The 14,897-nt window shown below is 35.2% G+C and overlaps 1 protein-coding gene across 3 annotated transcripts in view; it reads left to right on the top strand.

Annotated features, from left to right (window-relative positions):
- Positions 1 to 14,897, top strand: part of LOC136034846 (tyrosine-protein kinase transmembrane receptor Ror-like) — a 75,850-nt gene that overhangs the window by 22,645 nt on the left and 38,308 nt on the right. For 2 of the 3 annotated variants that reach the window (XM_065716310.1, XM_065716309.1), the window contains exon 2: positions 5,716 to 5,847. In XM_065716310.1, coding sequence (XP_065572382.1) covers positions 5,746 to 5,847 — 102 coding nt within the window. In that variant the 5' untranslated portion in view covers positions 5,716 to 5,745. Of the gene's footprint in view, positions 1 to 5,715; positions 5,848 to 10,392; positions 10,518 to 14,897 lie in introns of all 3 variants that reach the window. The other variant, XM_065716308.1, reaches the window with a different exon arrangement.

Below are 14,897 nucleotides of genomic sequence, written 5' to 3'. Positions count from 1 at the left end.
TTAGCTTAGAGTCTCAGAACTCTTATTCTTGAACTGCTTAATAGCAATTTATATCTTGGACCTCGGACCTCGGACTCTCTTGGACCTCTTGGACCTCGTTATAACACTCTGAGAATGAGAATGAAGTCAAAAATTTGTTTAATAAAACTATTTTTATTTAGAAAACAACTACTTGGAACTTCTTGTGGTAGAAGTAGTTGGTGCACCATTATTTTCAGGCAATTTCACTTTTTTGATCAAGTTTTTTTTTTACATTTGACACTTTTATAAAAGTCAACGTAAGTCAGCAGTGGCTGTTCTGGCCTCTCTTGCGCCAGGGGAAAAATTCTTGATTAGTGCATAATGCGACCAAGACGGGTTTGCTTTTACTAGGTGGGGGGGGGTAAGTTAAAAAAGGATATATATAAATGCATATTAGTTATGAGAAACATTGTAAAAACTTTGAGATTTAGGGAAGGAGTTGGACATCCTATTAAACACAGTCCGGGTAAAAGACGTAAATCTGATGTCGAGTTATATCTCATTCATTAGTAATCAACAAAGCAAGATTGATAGTAATATTTAGCGCGTTGGGAAAAAAACACGAAAATGCATATAAAGCTTTTTATTTATTTGAAAATTTATACTCCTTGAATTTCTGCGCTCGGGGCGAGATTTTTTTTTTCCACAGTAGTGTTATACTTCAGTACCTGAGCTAATTTCGTAATAGTTCAAATTAAACCTGATTTTTTTTTATGAAACTGACCAAAATAAAAGTAACCCATGTAAGGGCACACAAGTGTGCCCTTAAAATCCATGAAAAACACGGATCATTCACATGTCTTTGTTTGGATCGACAGTATGACTGCAGTGTTGTTCTTTAAGTACAATTATATTCGCTATTTTATAAAGGCAGGACAAAAGTAGGTCTTGCTGGGATAAGAATCTCCTTAGTTAGATCCTTCATCCAATGAAATTCAGAAATCGTGACAAAATTAGGTAGTGCAGGGATTTCAGGACAATATGGCCATATAAGAAGTTATTTTTTTCAAATGAAAGCTTAGATGTTAAAACTTACAATGAGCAGAAATAATCATATATACGAGGTATGCTGTTGCCCCCTCAACCCCTTCACTCGTTAGTCTGAAGCTTGACTAAAGCTGTTATGATAGCATTTAAGAGTAAAGCACTTAGAGCCAATTGATAATAGCAAGCGTGTCATTTTTTGATTGCCTGTCGAAATGTTTAAACTGACAATTTTAATGTTGAATATAAATTCAAATAAATAAGTGATTTAATTTTCGAAGTATTGGGGTAAAAAAAAGCTAATCTTTTGTCTTACTTCAGTGTGTTTCATTTTTGGAGCACCGAGAGAGAGGAAAAGCCAAACTTTTGCTATAAATTAGCTATACCATTAGTATTATTTTCTTTTCTTTCGAGTTTCAGTTACTTTTGGTACATGTGGCTCTTTACTTACGGTGTATTTATTATGATCAATTTGAAATTTAAGAATAAAGGAGATAAACAAAATTAATACGTTTCTCACACGGCCGTCCAAGATCAAAACACGTTCGCTACTAAATGATAGAAGATGAAGGTTGGTTTGAAAATAGAATTAAAACTATGGTCTTATGAATATGTCAGATAATGTCTTCTTATTTTTTTTCGTATTTAGGAAAGAAATAGCTGGAAGCAATATGGCTAATTTGCTTATATTTTTCCTGCATATATTAGATATAAAATCGTTTCACATGTACCAATTTTGATTCTAACAGTTTTTTTCTGTGATTCGTTACGATGGTTCTGGACTCGTAAATAATGTTATTGAGTCACGCAACGCTGATGAGCACTTGCTGTATTTTCATATTATGGCATAAATAGTGTGTTTTAAATCGGAAGTCACTAGGTTAGAGGGAAAATTGCTAGTACACGACGACTTTGAAATTGGATGAAATCAAAACGGCTATACCTAGTGCTTCCAATGGCTTCACCAATCGATCAACCGCGGCTGACAACCTCAGTTTGTGCATTTAACTCAAAAGTATGAGTAATGTAAGAAATTTCCTTTCATTTTGGACAATCGTACAGCGAATGTTGAAGAAATCTAAATCTACCAGTAGCCAAGGGGCTGCCCTCTACCTATGACCTGCTGTTAGTCTACATCTTTAAGTGCCACTTGTTCTACCGCACGGAGCAGACTTTTGCGGCACCGTGCTTCTTCGTGTGGCATTGTCTATTTCGTGCAATGTGTGGCGTATTTCTGCCATGTACCAGGTGTACAACATCTTTGACAGCGGGTGACACCTTGTCTAAAGCAGACTTTGTGATATTCTCTTCTCCTAAGCTCCAAGAGTTTATCTCAAGGTTTTTTTTAATGTAGATAAAAGAAAAAGGTAAATTCCAAAGTCTATGAGGGGTCACAGGGTTTTTTTTTATTTGTTTTTAAAGAAAATACTGATTTTTTTAGAAATCTAGAGTGAGCTGTCCCCCTATCTTTCCTCCCTAATTAGCGTCACTGTTAACATTTAAGCTCAATTTGAGCATCATGGACAACACTCCTAATTTTGCCACTTTATACGAAAGAATTTACGTAAATAGAAGAAAGAAATAAAATTTTCATGTTTTTACAAGGTGCGTAATCAGTGCCTTCTGAAGGTCTATTTTTGCGACTTTGTCCCTATTTTTCTTAGCATCTTTATTTTTCGTAACATCCTCCTGTTTATAGGATTCTCGAGAGCTTGGCAGCCCCATGAATCCTACCTCTCCCTCAAGCCTACTTGCCCGTTCAATATAATCGTTATCTCCAGCAGTCTATTGAAAGAGCAGTTCACACGCCAAAAAGATTTATTTACAGAAAAGTTAAGAACCAAATTAAACTACGAGCGGAAATTGAAATTCTTGAATTTACTAGAGAACAACCATTCTTTGTGTCTCTGTTGAGTAGCATATTAGATTTCCTCAAGCATACATCAGGCATATGGGATAGTCTTTTAATATAATTCCTTTGTCATTATTTAAACTCGTAAGATTCGGGTTTGATTCCTTTGGCTCAGATCTAGTTTCAACCGGCACTTAAATACGAAGTAAAAGACGATGTAATATTCTTGTTTATCCAAATTTTTTAAGAACGGCTACTGGAACAAGGGAGCCGTTTAATTAGAATAGGAAGCTTTTTAAAAAGTGCTAACAGCTAAAGCGTAAAGAGCAAGGTATTGAGGAGGAAATAAACCTTTACATACGGAATAAATCTGCCAAAATCGTAATAAAAATTTTGTTTTAATTTTTCATGTGCGGGGAGCCAAATTTGAACCTGTATTAGTTGAAAAATCCTCAGAAATTAAAAAAAAATGTTTTTTTTAACTGAAAGTAAGAAGCGACATTAAAACCTAAAATGAACGGAAATTATTCCGTATATGAAAGGGGCTGTCCCCTCCGCAATGTCTTGCTTTTTTACGCTAAAGTTTGACTCTTTCTCACAACTCTACTTTTTAAAACAATAAAAAACGCTAAAGTTTGACTCTTTGTAAAAACTCCACTTTTCATAGCAATAAGAAACTTTGCGTAAAGAGTGGAGTGTTGAGGAGGGGACAACCCTTTCATATACTGAATAATTTCTGTTCGTTTTAAGCTCTAATAACACTCTTTACTTTCAGTTAAAAAAACTTGTTCTTTTATTTAATATGGTATTAGATTGATTTGTTTCGCCTCCCCATTTAATACCACTTTCTTATAAGCGTTATGATTATTTTTGTAACCATACATAAATGGCAGAAGTTTTGGTTTAGTTTTGTACCGTTCAAACTGGAATATAGATTCTCTGTAATTTATGCTACATCAAAAGAGGCGACTCTCCTATTTTTTCCTTACGAAATAAACGAAAAACTTAGTTCTTGCATTTGAAAAGACGATAGTTTCTGAGAAAATTCTGATTAACTTGCTTAGATTACGTAAACCACGTGTAAATATTGCCTAGTGTTTTCTTATGTAAATCATTTGAAATTAATGCTACTTGAAGCCTAGATGATCTATGCCCCATTGTTCTTCACAATATAGCACCGCTTCGCATCAATTCTTATTGGCTTTTATTTGAGATTGCTAATGCCCCCAGAGACTCTGGCAACACTAACCTCCTAGTTTGGCCACGGCGATCCAGATGGTATTCGATTATAGGTTATAAGTAGTCGCTTGGGAGTCATTTGCGGCTTATTGAAAGCTCGGCCATTCCTCTAGTGTAAAATGTTCCCATGGAAAGCTCACTGTCGAAAAATTCCCTCTTCACGGAAAATTTTCGTCGTAGTAAATCTCTCTAAGCAGAAAATACCTCCCCCCACAAAAAAAACAAACAAGATATCTCTGTACCTCCCAATAGCATATACTATGGATAAACTTCGTAAATTACAGCCCTTTTGCCAGGGCCTATGGGGGTCATGTTATCCCCTAAGGCATAGTTATTGGACTTTTCAACTGTGCTAAACAAAAAACTATCTCAAAATTTTTTTTGGACGACTTTGGGAAAAAAGGGACATGGGAGGAGGGCCAACTGCACACCAATCTTTTTGGCTACTTAAAAAGGGCACTAGAACTTTTGACTTCCTATGAAATGAGCCCTGTCTCAATCTTCTTGGATCACTGATTCGATACGATCACCCTGGGGAAAACAACGAAGGAACAACAACAAGAAAACAAATAAACAGGAATCCGTGATCTGTGATATGGCAAAAAATGCGAAATTCCACATTTTTGTATGTAGGAGCTTGAAGCCTCTACAATAGGGCTCTCTGATATGGTGAACTTGATGGCCTCTCTTTTTAAAATTCGAGATAATTTTCTCAGACCCGTAACATTTGATGGGTAACATTAAACTTAAATAGCTTTAAATATTTGAACCAGCATAAAAATTATCATAACACTGTTTCTTTAGAGTTACGGTTACAATTGAGCCATGTCGCTCCTTACTTACAGTTCGTTACCACGAACTGTCTGATATTATATAACATCAATATTGCTCGTTTGAAATTCTAAATTTACCTTTCATAGAAAGACTCTTTTGTAGTTTTGAAAGTTAAAATTGTCTTTGGTTTAGCTTTAGTTGTACTCAAGCCGTAGTAGAAACTTTCATGGTAGAAATGGCCTTGGTTGGGGTTGTGGTCCGATTATTCATGGTATGATTAGCTATGGTAATAGTGACTGTTGTAGGAGTTCATTATTAAGATTAGATAAGGTTGGTAACATTTTCGACAGTCAAAGAGTTTGTGGTGATGAACTGTAATTAAGTTTGGACTCGGCTCAATAGTAACTCTAAAAGCGGAATTTTGATAACAGTAGATAAGCCAAGAGAATTGGCCTTCCTGCGGGGAGGAAAGATTCCAGCGGGAATTCTACAGCGGAAATTTTACTCGGTGAGGGGATTTCCTGGCAGATTTAAGAAGCGGTCAGAAATCAAACAAAATAAAATTGTTTTTCAACTGAAAGTAAAGAGCAACATTAAAACTTAAAATTAACAGAAATTTTTCCTTGCATAAGGGGGGCCACCCCTTCCTCAATCTCCCTCTTTAACATTAGACACAAGGCCGCTGAATTTGAATGAGAAGTATTGTTAAAGAACTTCAAGACTTTAGCGTAATTTGTGGGTTATTGTGAAGCAAAAGCATTCCAACGTGGTTCTTTGTTTATTAACTCTTTATTTGAGTTTTTTAATATTTGTCTTAAGTGTGTTTAAGTATAATTTATTAATAGCATCATTATGTGCCAAAAAAAAATGTGGAGATGAAGCAGCATGTTTGGTCTTACCGAATTCAACAGCTGTTTGCGTGTGCCCTCACGATCATTCGCCACCTCTTCCAGATGGGTCATGCCCAAGACGTGTTGGTAAGTTACAAATATAAATATTTCCTGCACTTAACAACACACTTTTGGCTGAAATGCTAAGCAATTGGATAAAACCTCAATTGTCAGAGACTTGACGCTCTAGCTGCTTTCTACGACTTTTGCTATCTTTCTACAACTTTCTTCGATTATTTTTTCTACGACTTTTGCTATCAGTTTAATTGATTCATCAGTACTGTATAAAAACCTTTAAAATTTGTAAAATTATAATTGCGATTTTGGCATATTTTTTTGCGAACTTTCTAAAAAATTGAGCCCAACCCAAGTGCTGTAAGACTTGACATTACAAAACCTAATTACTGGAATTTGACCATAGGTTGGATTAACCTCTTTAAAAGTAAATCTCATTAAGCTAAAAATAATAATTCAAAACACTCCAGTTTCAAACTCATTGAAAGGACAATCCTTTTACTGACCTTTTTTTTTAGTATTTCAACGTTTTAGAATGTATCTAGTGGCAAGATATATCTTGAGGTCCATGTTCCACCTTAAAACTTTAAGCTCATTCACTATGAATTCTTTTGAATATTAAATGAAAAAAACACGTTTTTATAAATGAAAGTAAGGAGCAACATTAAAAATTAAAACGAACAGAAATTACTCCGTATATGAAAGGGGCTTTTCCTCCTCAACGTCCCGCTCTTTACGCTAAGTTGTTTACTGTTTAATAAAGTAGAATTGAGAGAAAGAGTAAAACTTTAGTGTCGGGTCTACTTTTTAAAACATTAAGAAACTTTAGCGCAAAGAGCGGGGCGTTGAGGAGGAAAAGCTCCTTTCATATGCGGAGTAATTTTTGTTCGTTTTAAGTTTTAAAGCTGCTCCTTACTTTCATTTAAAAAAATTTGTTTTTTTTAATTTCTAGACGTTTTTGAATTAATGCATGTTTTGATCTTGGTTCTCCGCACATAAATAATTAAAACGAAATTTGCATATTAATTAATTGCAATTAATCGGAAGATTTTGAGAAAAAAGGAGCGAGGGAGGAGGCCTAGTTGCCCTCCAATTTTTCGACTACTTAAGAAGGCAACTAGAACTTTTAATTTTTTACAAACATTTTCATTGGTGAAAAAATATACGTAACTTACAAATTAACTTATGTAACGAATTTTATATTCGTATGTTTTTATTGCGTATATGAGGGGGTTCTATCCTAGTCAATACGTCGCTCTTTACACTACAGCTTAAGTTTTGTCCCAATTCCTTAAGAATGACCTCTGAATCCCAAAGGCCGTAGAATTAATACTTGAAATTACTAAAAATACTATAACGTATAACGAGGAGGTAAACACCTCACATGCGTAATAATTTTTGTTCGTTTTAAGTTTTAATGCTACTCCTTACTTTCAGTAGAAAAAGCTTTTTATATTCATTTTTTCATTCTTTTTTCAAATAATGCTAGAAAATCCTGCGCCCCCTTCATTGAAATTTTCTTCCCCCATGAGAAGTTCCTCCATAGAAATATCTTCCCACGTCCCCCCCCCCAACTCTCCCCCCTAAACCAAAAAATCCCCCCTGAAAACGTCTGTACACTTCCCAGTAACCATTATTATATGTAAACACAAGTCAAAGTTTGTAACTTGCAGCCCCTCCCACGGGGACTGCGGGGATGTAAGTCGTTCCTAAAGACATATTTATCAGGTTTTCGACTATGGTGGATAAAATGGCTATCTCAGAATTTTGATCCGGTGACTTTTGGGAAACAGAGCGTGGGAGGGGGCCTAGGTGCCCTCCAATTTTTTCGGTCACTTAAAAAGGACACTAGAACTTTTAATTTCCGTAAGAATGAGCCCTCTTGCGACATTTTAGGACCACTCAGTCGATACGATCACCCCTGGAAAAAATTACAACAAAAAAACAAATAAACACCCATCCGTGATCTGTCTTCTGGTAAAAAAATGCGAAATTCCACATTTTTGTAGATAGGAGCTTGAAACTTCTACAATAAGGTTCTCTGATACGCTGAATCTGATGGTGTGATGGTGTGAACAATCGTTAAGATTGTACGACTTTTGGGGGGTGTTTCCCCCTATTTTCTAAAATGAGGCAAATTTTCTCAGGCTCGTAACTTTTGATGGGTTTAACTGATCTTGATGAAACTTATATATTTAAAATCAGCATTAAAATGCGATTCTATTGATATAACTATTGGTATCAAAATTCTATTTTTAGAGTTTCGGTTACTATTGAGCCGTGTCGCTCCTTACTACAATCCGTTACCACGAATTGTTTGAACCAAGGTTTAGCTCGCGCTAATTTGAGCCATTGAGAATTTTTCCTAGACACTTATTCAACCGATCAGAAAATTCTATGAAAAATCTGATTGGTTCAAATGAGGGCTAGTTAAATCTTAGTGTTGGTGAAAATTATTGTGAATGAGCCTTTAAGAGAACAGCTTTGTTCTTGGTTTTCTATGCTTTTTTACGTTTTTTTGTGTATGTTATCGTTTTTTGTTGTTTTTTTTCAAGTCCCCCCTCGCCAGAAGTTGTATGCTGCCTCAAAAGAAACTATGCCAAAACGGTCTGTTTTTTGGTATGCTGTTAATTGATCTAACTCGGGGGTTGGTTCTTCATATTTTATTATTATTATTAGTATTATTATAAATTACGGCTGTGCTTATACACGATTGGAAAAAAAAATCTTAATTTACGAATATCAATTTCTAAATTTCTTGTTGCAAAACAAGACTTTTTTAGCCATCTAAAGGTATTTAGTATATTATCTAATAATGTGGATTTGAAATAAAAAGGATGTTGCTCTATTTCTTCTTTCAAATGATTCACTTCTTTGAATTCTCTTGCAATGCACAAGGATCAGCACTGCCGCTTTCTGACAGTCGTTCTCTGGTACAGTAACGGTGAACAAGATGTTGCGGCAGAAAAATGAATAGGGATCGAAATATCACAGGCTCTTGTTTATTTATTCTATTCTTCCATTATAAAGGTTCAATTCCGAATGCATTGCGTGACTCCTGGTTAACGGGGAAACCTGACCCTAAAATTTAGCTGAATCTGGTCTCTATTCTTTTTTCTGAATCTATGGATCTGCTTTCATTTACTTGTTAGTTCTAGTATGAATTGCGACTGATTCTGTTGTTTTTATAGATTTTTAAACATTCAAAGAATAAGTTTTTGCTCCTTTGCATCTATGCTTGTTTCAATTACTCTTATTTTATTTCTATACTACTACTACTACTAACGAGTCACTGCAACACCAAGTTTCCGAAGGCCAACACAGCTACGCACGCTTCTCCCCCATCCCAATCTATTTAAAGCCTCTTTCTTTACACACTCCAAAGAAGTTCCCACTTACCTTAAATCTTTCCTCACGACATCCTCCCCCCCCCCATTCGGGGACGACCTGCTTTTCGTTTGTCTGTGGACGGTTGGCCGACAAGAACTATCTTTGACAACCTGTCAAGTCAATCTTTTTTTCATTGTAGCCCTAGAGAGCAGAATTAAAAAAAAAACATTTGTTCGACAGCCTACTGTTTGGGATAAGGTCAGTCAGTCGGGTACCCAAAACAGTCCTTAAGCAATTTCTCTGGAAAACATGTTAAATGGAAAATTTATCCTCTCTCTTTTGGAGTGCCCACGCTTTAGAACCATGTTTGACCTCTGTCATCAATGTAGGTTCCAGCATTATAACCTTGGTTCGCAATTCTTCGAAAAAAAATTCAACTGTGAAAAAATATCGGCCTTGGCTAGTCTACTTTAATATCTTCAATGCAACCACCATCTTTATTAATAATATTACGCAAGTAAGTGAAGTTGTCCACTTGACTAATCTTCTGTTGTAGATTTTTTTTTTCTTCCACAAATTCGATTCTCTCTTGAAGTGTTCGAATATTCGATGAAAATCGAAAATATTACAAACCAGATTACTATTTATAATCAAGTTTTCAATAATAATATCATCAATAACAAGAACAATTTAAGCTAAATTTTAATGAGAAATTGAAATGTTTAGGTTGATAAGACGTTTCAGTCCTATTTTATTCTTTGGCTCTCCGACGGTACTATGTTTTCATTGACTAAATTTAAAATCTAATTTAAAATTTAATTTATCGATTTTGTACTGAATTTTTCATGATTTTCTGATAGTCTTGCTCGGAACCGATATGTCGATATATCGAATTCAGAGTCCAGACTCTGTATATCGGTTTGAGACTCTGGACTGCAAATGGGCTATAGAAAGCTCAATCCAAATCACAACATGCTTTGAAATGGTTAATCTATGTTTCCAAATCCGGCCATCACAGTTCGATTGTTAATGAAAATTTGTTTTGTTGTGGGATTGTAAGCTATTCGGTTGTTGTCTAAATATTTATTTTACCAGCGGTTTTTTTTGTTTATTCTCCTGTTCTTTTAACATACTTAATCTTTGTTCAAGTCTTTTTACCAAGGATTGACTTCATTTAATTTATATCTATTAGCTTTGAATGATAAATTAATGCTTTAATGTAAAAATAAGAATACAATTAATTGTAGTTAATATGACAAAATAATAGTAATGTGGTTTTTTTTCTAGTTATCGACACATTTCCCAGAAATGTCAATGTCAAGGAAATTAAATCCGCTCAGCATATAAACATGACATTCCTTGAGCAGCATCATCAACAGCGAACAGACCTCGTCCGTCTCCTAGATACTCAGGTACTGAGCGTTATTTATCGCGATTAAAACAAGGCTAATATCTTAGTCACCTTATGATATTACTTCTACAAAGTCGTTATGCTCTAAGCTTTCAGTGTCCGAAATACTGTCGAATACTTCTTCTTCTTACTATGCTTAAGTTTCAATTTTGACCGCGTTCCAGGTTAAAAACGTATGCTGGTAAGGTTTATTGAGCATGGGACCTCGCTTTAGCTTAGTTTACGGCAGTTGACGTGTGGTGAACGACAGTTTGCCATTTTTTTTTATAGTGTCTGTTGTTTATTTTGATGGGTTTTTCTTCTCTGCACTCCCAGCCATAGAGCTTTGAACAAAGAATATGATGGTACATTCTTAATTTTTGCTCAAATTTTCTGTTGAATAAATCAAGTCTCAACTCTGATACTCCCAAAGACTTGGGTTATTTTTATGGTTTCATCTCAGCCTTTCTGGGAGCTCTCTGTCTACTCCAGAGGCATAATTTCGTAAAAATCCTTGGGGGGGATAGTTGGTGCCTTTTTTCCTAAATCAAGTGAATATCTCAGTGAAAACTGAAAAATGAGCCATATAGTTCCGTAAAGGTAAAGATGTACTAAAGAAAACTGGCCTGTTTCTGTGGATGCTTGAATCTTAGTTTTGACAAGATTTTTGAAGAAACTTAATTTCAGTTGGGGGGACTGAGATTTGGGGATAGTAGTTGCTCTCCCATTCCTACCCCATAGTAAATTACACCCCTGGTCCACCTTTTTTTCCGGAAATCTATTTTGTAAAGTATCCCCGGGACTTTACGTTTTTTTGTTTTATTATTTTACATTTTGAAGACATTTTGAGTCATCATAGCTTCTTTTTTGTTATATATATATTGAGTAGGTTAAAACCCGTTCCTTTGTAAAAAGTGGCAACTCAAATCTGTCCACTGAACCCTATTGTTAAAATTCTCCTGCAAAGCCCCCTTGTTTTCCATACTCGTATAGAACCATATTTATATTGTCAACTCAAAATTTGTTTCGATTCTGAGAATTGATGCTGTGCTTAGTGAAGCGTTTGCGTAGTTTAACTGGAAAAAAGCATTTGTTAAGATAAATTTGTAATGAATGATTATGTGATTCTTTTGGAAGAATTTGATTAAAAAAAAGCTTATGCCATTCTTCCATAATTCTTTTTTTTAATTTTGTATAGAATGTAAATTGACAGTGTATTTAGATTCTAAAGTATAATCTAACGTATAATTTGCCATGTAAATAGTCAAAGCATAATTTGCATGCTCAAATTATAGATTCACGTGGTCTATACCCACTTAGAATTGTTGGAAATTTGAAAGATATTATTCGGGGATTTTCTAGTAGCTTTTCCCATGAGTTTTCTTGGGAACAGGTTCTTTCTATATTTTTTGATCGTTTTTGACCCTGGAGAATTTACAGGCAATAGGACTCTGGAGAATTTTTAGTATTTTTTTTAATTTGGAATTGTAAAATGATTATCAAACAGTTCGTGGTAACGAACTGTAGTAAGGAGCGACACGGCTCAATAGTAACCGAAACTCTAAAAAATGGAACTTTGATACCAATAGTAACATCAAAAGAATCGTATTTTAATGCTGATTTTAAATATATAAGTTTCATCAAGATCAGTTATACGCATCAAAAGTTACGAGCCTGAGAAAATTTGCCTCATTTTAGAAAATAGGTCATACAATCTTAAAGTCATCAAATCTTAACGAAAATCACACCGTCAGATTCAGCGTATCAGAGAACCCTATTGTAGAAGTTTCAAGCTCCTATCTACAAAAATGTGGAATTTCGCATTTTTTGCCAGAAGACAGATCACGGATGCGTGTTTATTTGTTTTTTATTTCTTTTTTTCCCCCAGGGGTAATCGTATCGACTGAGTGGTCCTAGAATATCGCGAGAAAGCTCATTCTAACGGAAATTAAAAGTTCTAGTGCCCTTTTTAAGTGACCAAAAATATTAGAGGGCACCTAGGCCCCCTCTCACGCTCATCTTTTCCCAAAAGTCACTGGATCAAAATTCTGAGATAGCCATTTTATTCACCATAGTCTAAAAACCTAATAACTGTGTCTTTAGGGACAACTTACTCCCCGCAGTCCCCGTTGGAGGGGCTGCAAGTTACAAACTTTGACCTGTGTTTACATATAGTAATGGTTACTGGGAAGTGTACAGACGTTTTCAGAGAAATTATTTTGGTTTCGGGGAGAGAGTTGAGGGAGGGTGGTTACGTGGGAGGATATTTCCACGGAGGAACTTCTCATGGGGGAACAGAATTTCAATGAAGGGGGCGCAGGATTTTCTAGCATTATATGAAAAAATAAATATGAAAAGTTTTTTCTATTGAAAGTAAGGAGCAGCATGAAAACTTAACACGAACAAGCATTTTTTGCCAGAAGGCAGATGACGGATGCGTGTTTATTTGTTTTTTTTTTCTTTTTTTCCCAGGGGTGATCGTATCGACCCAGTGGTCCTAGAATCTTGCGAGAGGGCTCATTCTAATAGAAATGAAAAGTTCTAGTGCCCTTTTTAAGTAACCAAAAAATAAGAGGGCACCAAGGCCCCCTCTCACGCTAATTTTTTCCCATAGTCACCGGATCAAAATTTTGAGATAGCCATTTTGTTCAGCATAGTCGAAAACCATAATAACTATGTCTTTGGAATGACTTACTCCCCCACAGTTCCCGGGGGAGGGGCTGTAAGTTACAAACTTAGACCAGTGTTTACATACAGTAATGGTTATTTGGAAGTGTACAGACCTTTTTCACGGGGGTTATTTTGGTTTGGGGAAGTTGAGGGGAGGGGGCTATGTGGAAAGATCTTTCTTTGGAGGACTATGTCATGGGGGCAGAGAAATTCAATAAGGGGGCGCAGGATTTTCTAGAATTATTATAAAAAAAAACAATGAAAAAATAAATATGAAAGTTTTTTAAACTTTTTTTACGCATATGAGGGGTTCGTTTCCACCTAAATATCTCACTCTTTACGCTAAAGCATTTTTAGTAATTTCAACTATATGTTTTACGGCCTTTCTGGTTCAGGGGTCATTCTTAAAGAGTTGGGACAAAATTTAAGCTTTAGTGTAAAGAGTGAGGTATTAGTGAGGGGACTAACCCCCCTCATTTACATGATAAAAATATAAGAATATAAAAGTTCGTTACGTAAGTTAATTCTTAAGTTACGTATATTTTTTACTAATAAAAACGTTCCTTAAAAATTAAAAGTTCTAGTTGCCTTTTTAAGTAACCGAAAATTGGAGGGCAACTAGGCCGCCTTCCCCACCCCTTATTTCTCAAAATCGTCTGATTACAACTAAGAGAAAGCCATTTAGCCCAAAAAAGAATTAATATACAAATTTTATTTTAATAATTTATGTTCGGAGAGCCAAAATCAAACATGCATTAATTCAAAAACGTTCAGAAATTAAATAAAAAAACTAGTTTTTTAAACTGAAAGTAAGGAACGACATTAAAATTTAAAACGAACAGAAATTACTCCGTGTATGAAAGGGGCTGTTCCCTTCTCAACGCCCCGCTCTTTACGATAAAGTTTTTTACTGTTTAGTAAAGTAGAATTGAGAGAAAGAGTCAAACTTTAGCGTAAAGAGTGGGGCCTTGAGAAGGGAACAGCACCTTTCGTACACGGAGTAGTTTCTGTTTGTTTTAAATTTTAATGTCGTTCCTTACTTTCATTTAAAAAAACTAGTTTTTTTATTTAATATCATAAAGAATTATATTATCTATAAAAGGATTGTTCACAGAATTCCCCTTCAAGCCAAGAGAATGATGATTTGAAAGTTTTTTTTGTGAAGAACTAGACAAACTAGATAGACCAGCGAATTAAAGTTATCTACAAACTTAAAATTTTGCTTCCCAGTTTTAGATTTAATGGCACTGCACGTTGGCCTTTTTGTTCTTAAAGTTGCACACAGTTCATGCAAAATGAACAGTTAATATAAATAATGGTTTTATTGCTTCATTAAAATTGCTTTATTTACTTGGGACTTGAGTAAATTATGCACAGTGATGTATAATAACGACTTAACTATTATGAAGAAGGGCCGGTACATCCTAATGTGGGAGTGGGAGTACAGTGTGCCGTAAGCCTAAAGAAGTACTTATATGCAACTTTCAATGAACTTTCAGATAAATAAAGACGCATATTTTGGGAATGGGGTCCGAAAGATTTGAAATTATTTCCCTGGAATATTCAGCCCCCAGAAATTTTTCTCCCCGAAGAAGATTCTCCCTATAGAAATCCACCCCAAGCACAACCCCCCCCCCCTCCCGGAAAAAATTATTAAATTATTAAAATTATTTAAGATCTGGGAGCAGCAGTGTGCTGTCTTCCGTAATATATCAAATATTATCCGAAGAGG

This window comes from Artemia franciscana, chromosome 13, assembly GCF_032884065.1.
Source record: "Artemia franciscana chromosome 13, ASM3288406v1, whole genome shotgun sequence".
Taxonomy (NCBI): Eukaryota; Metazoa; Arthropoda; class Branchiopoda; order Anostraca; family Artemiidae; genus Artemia; species Artemia franciscana.
The sequence above is the reverse complement of the archived record's forward strand: the minus strand, read 5'-3'. Positions and strand labels throughout refer to the sequence as shown.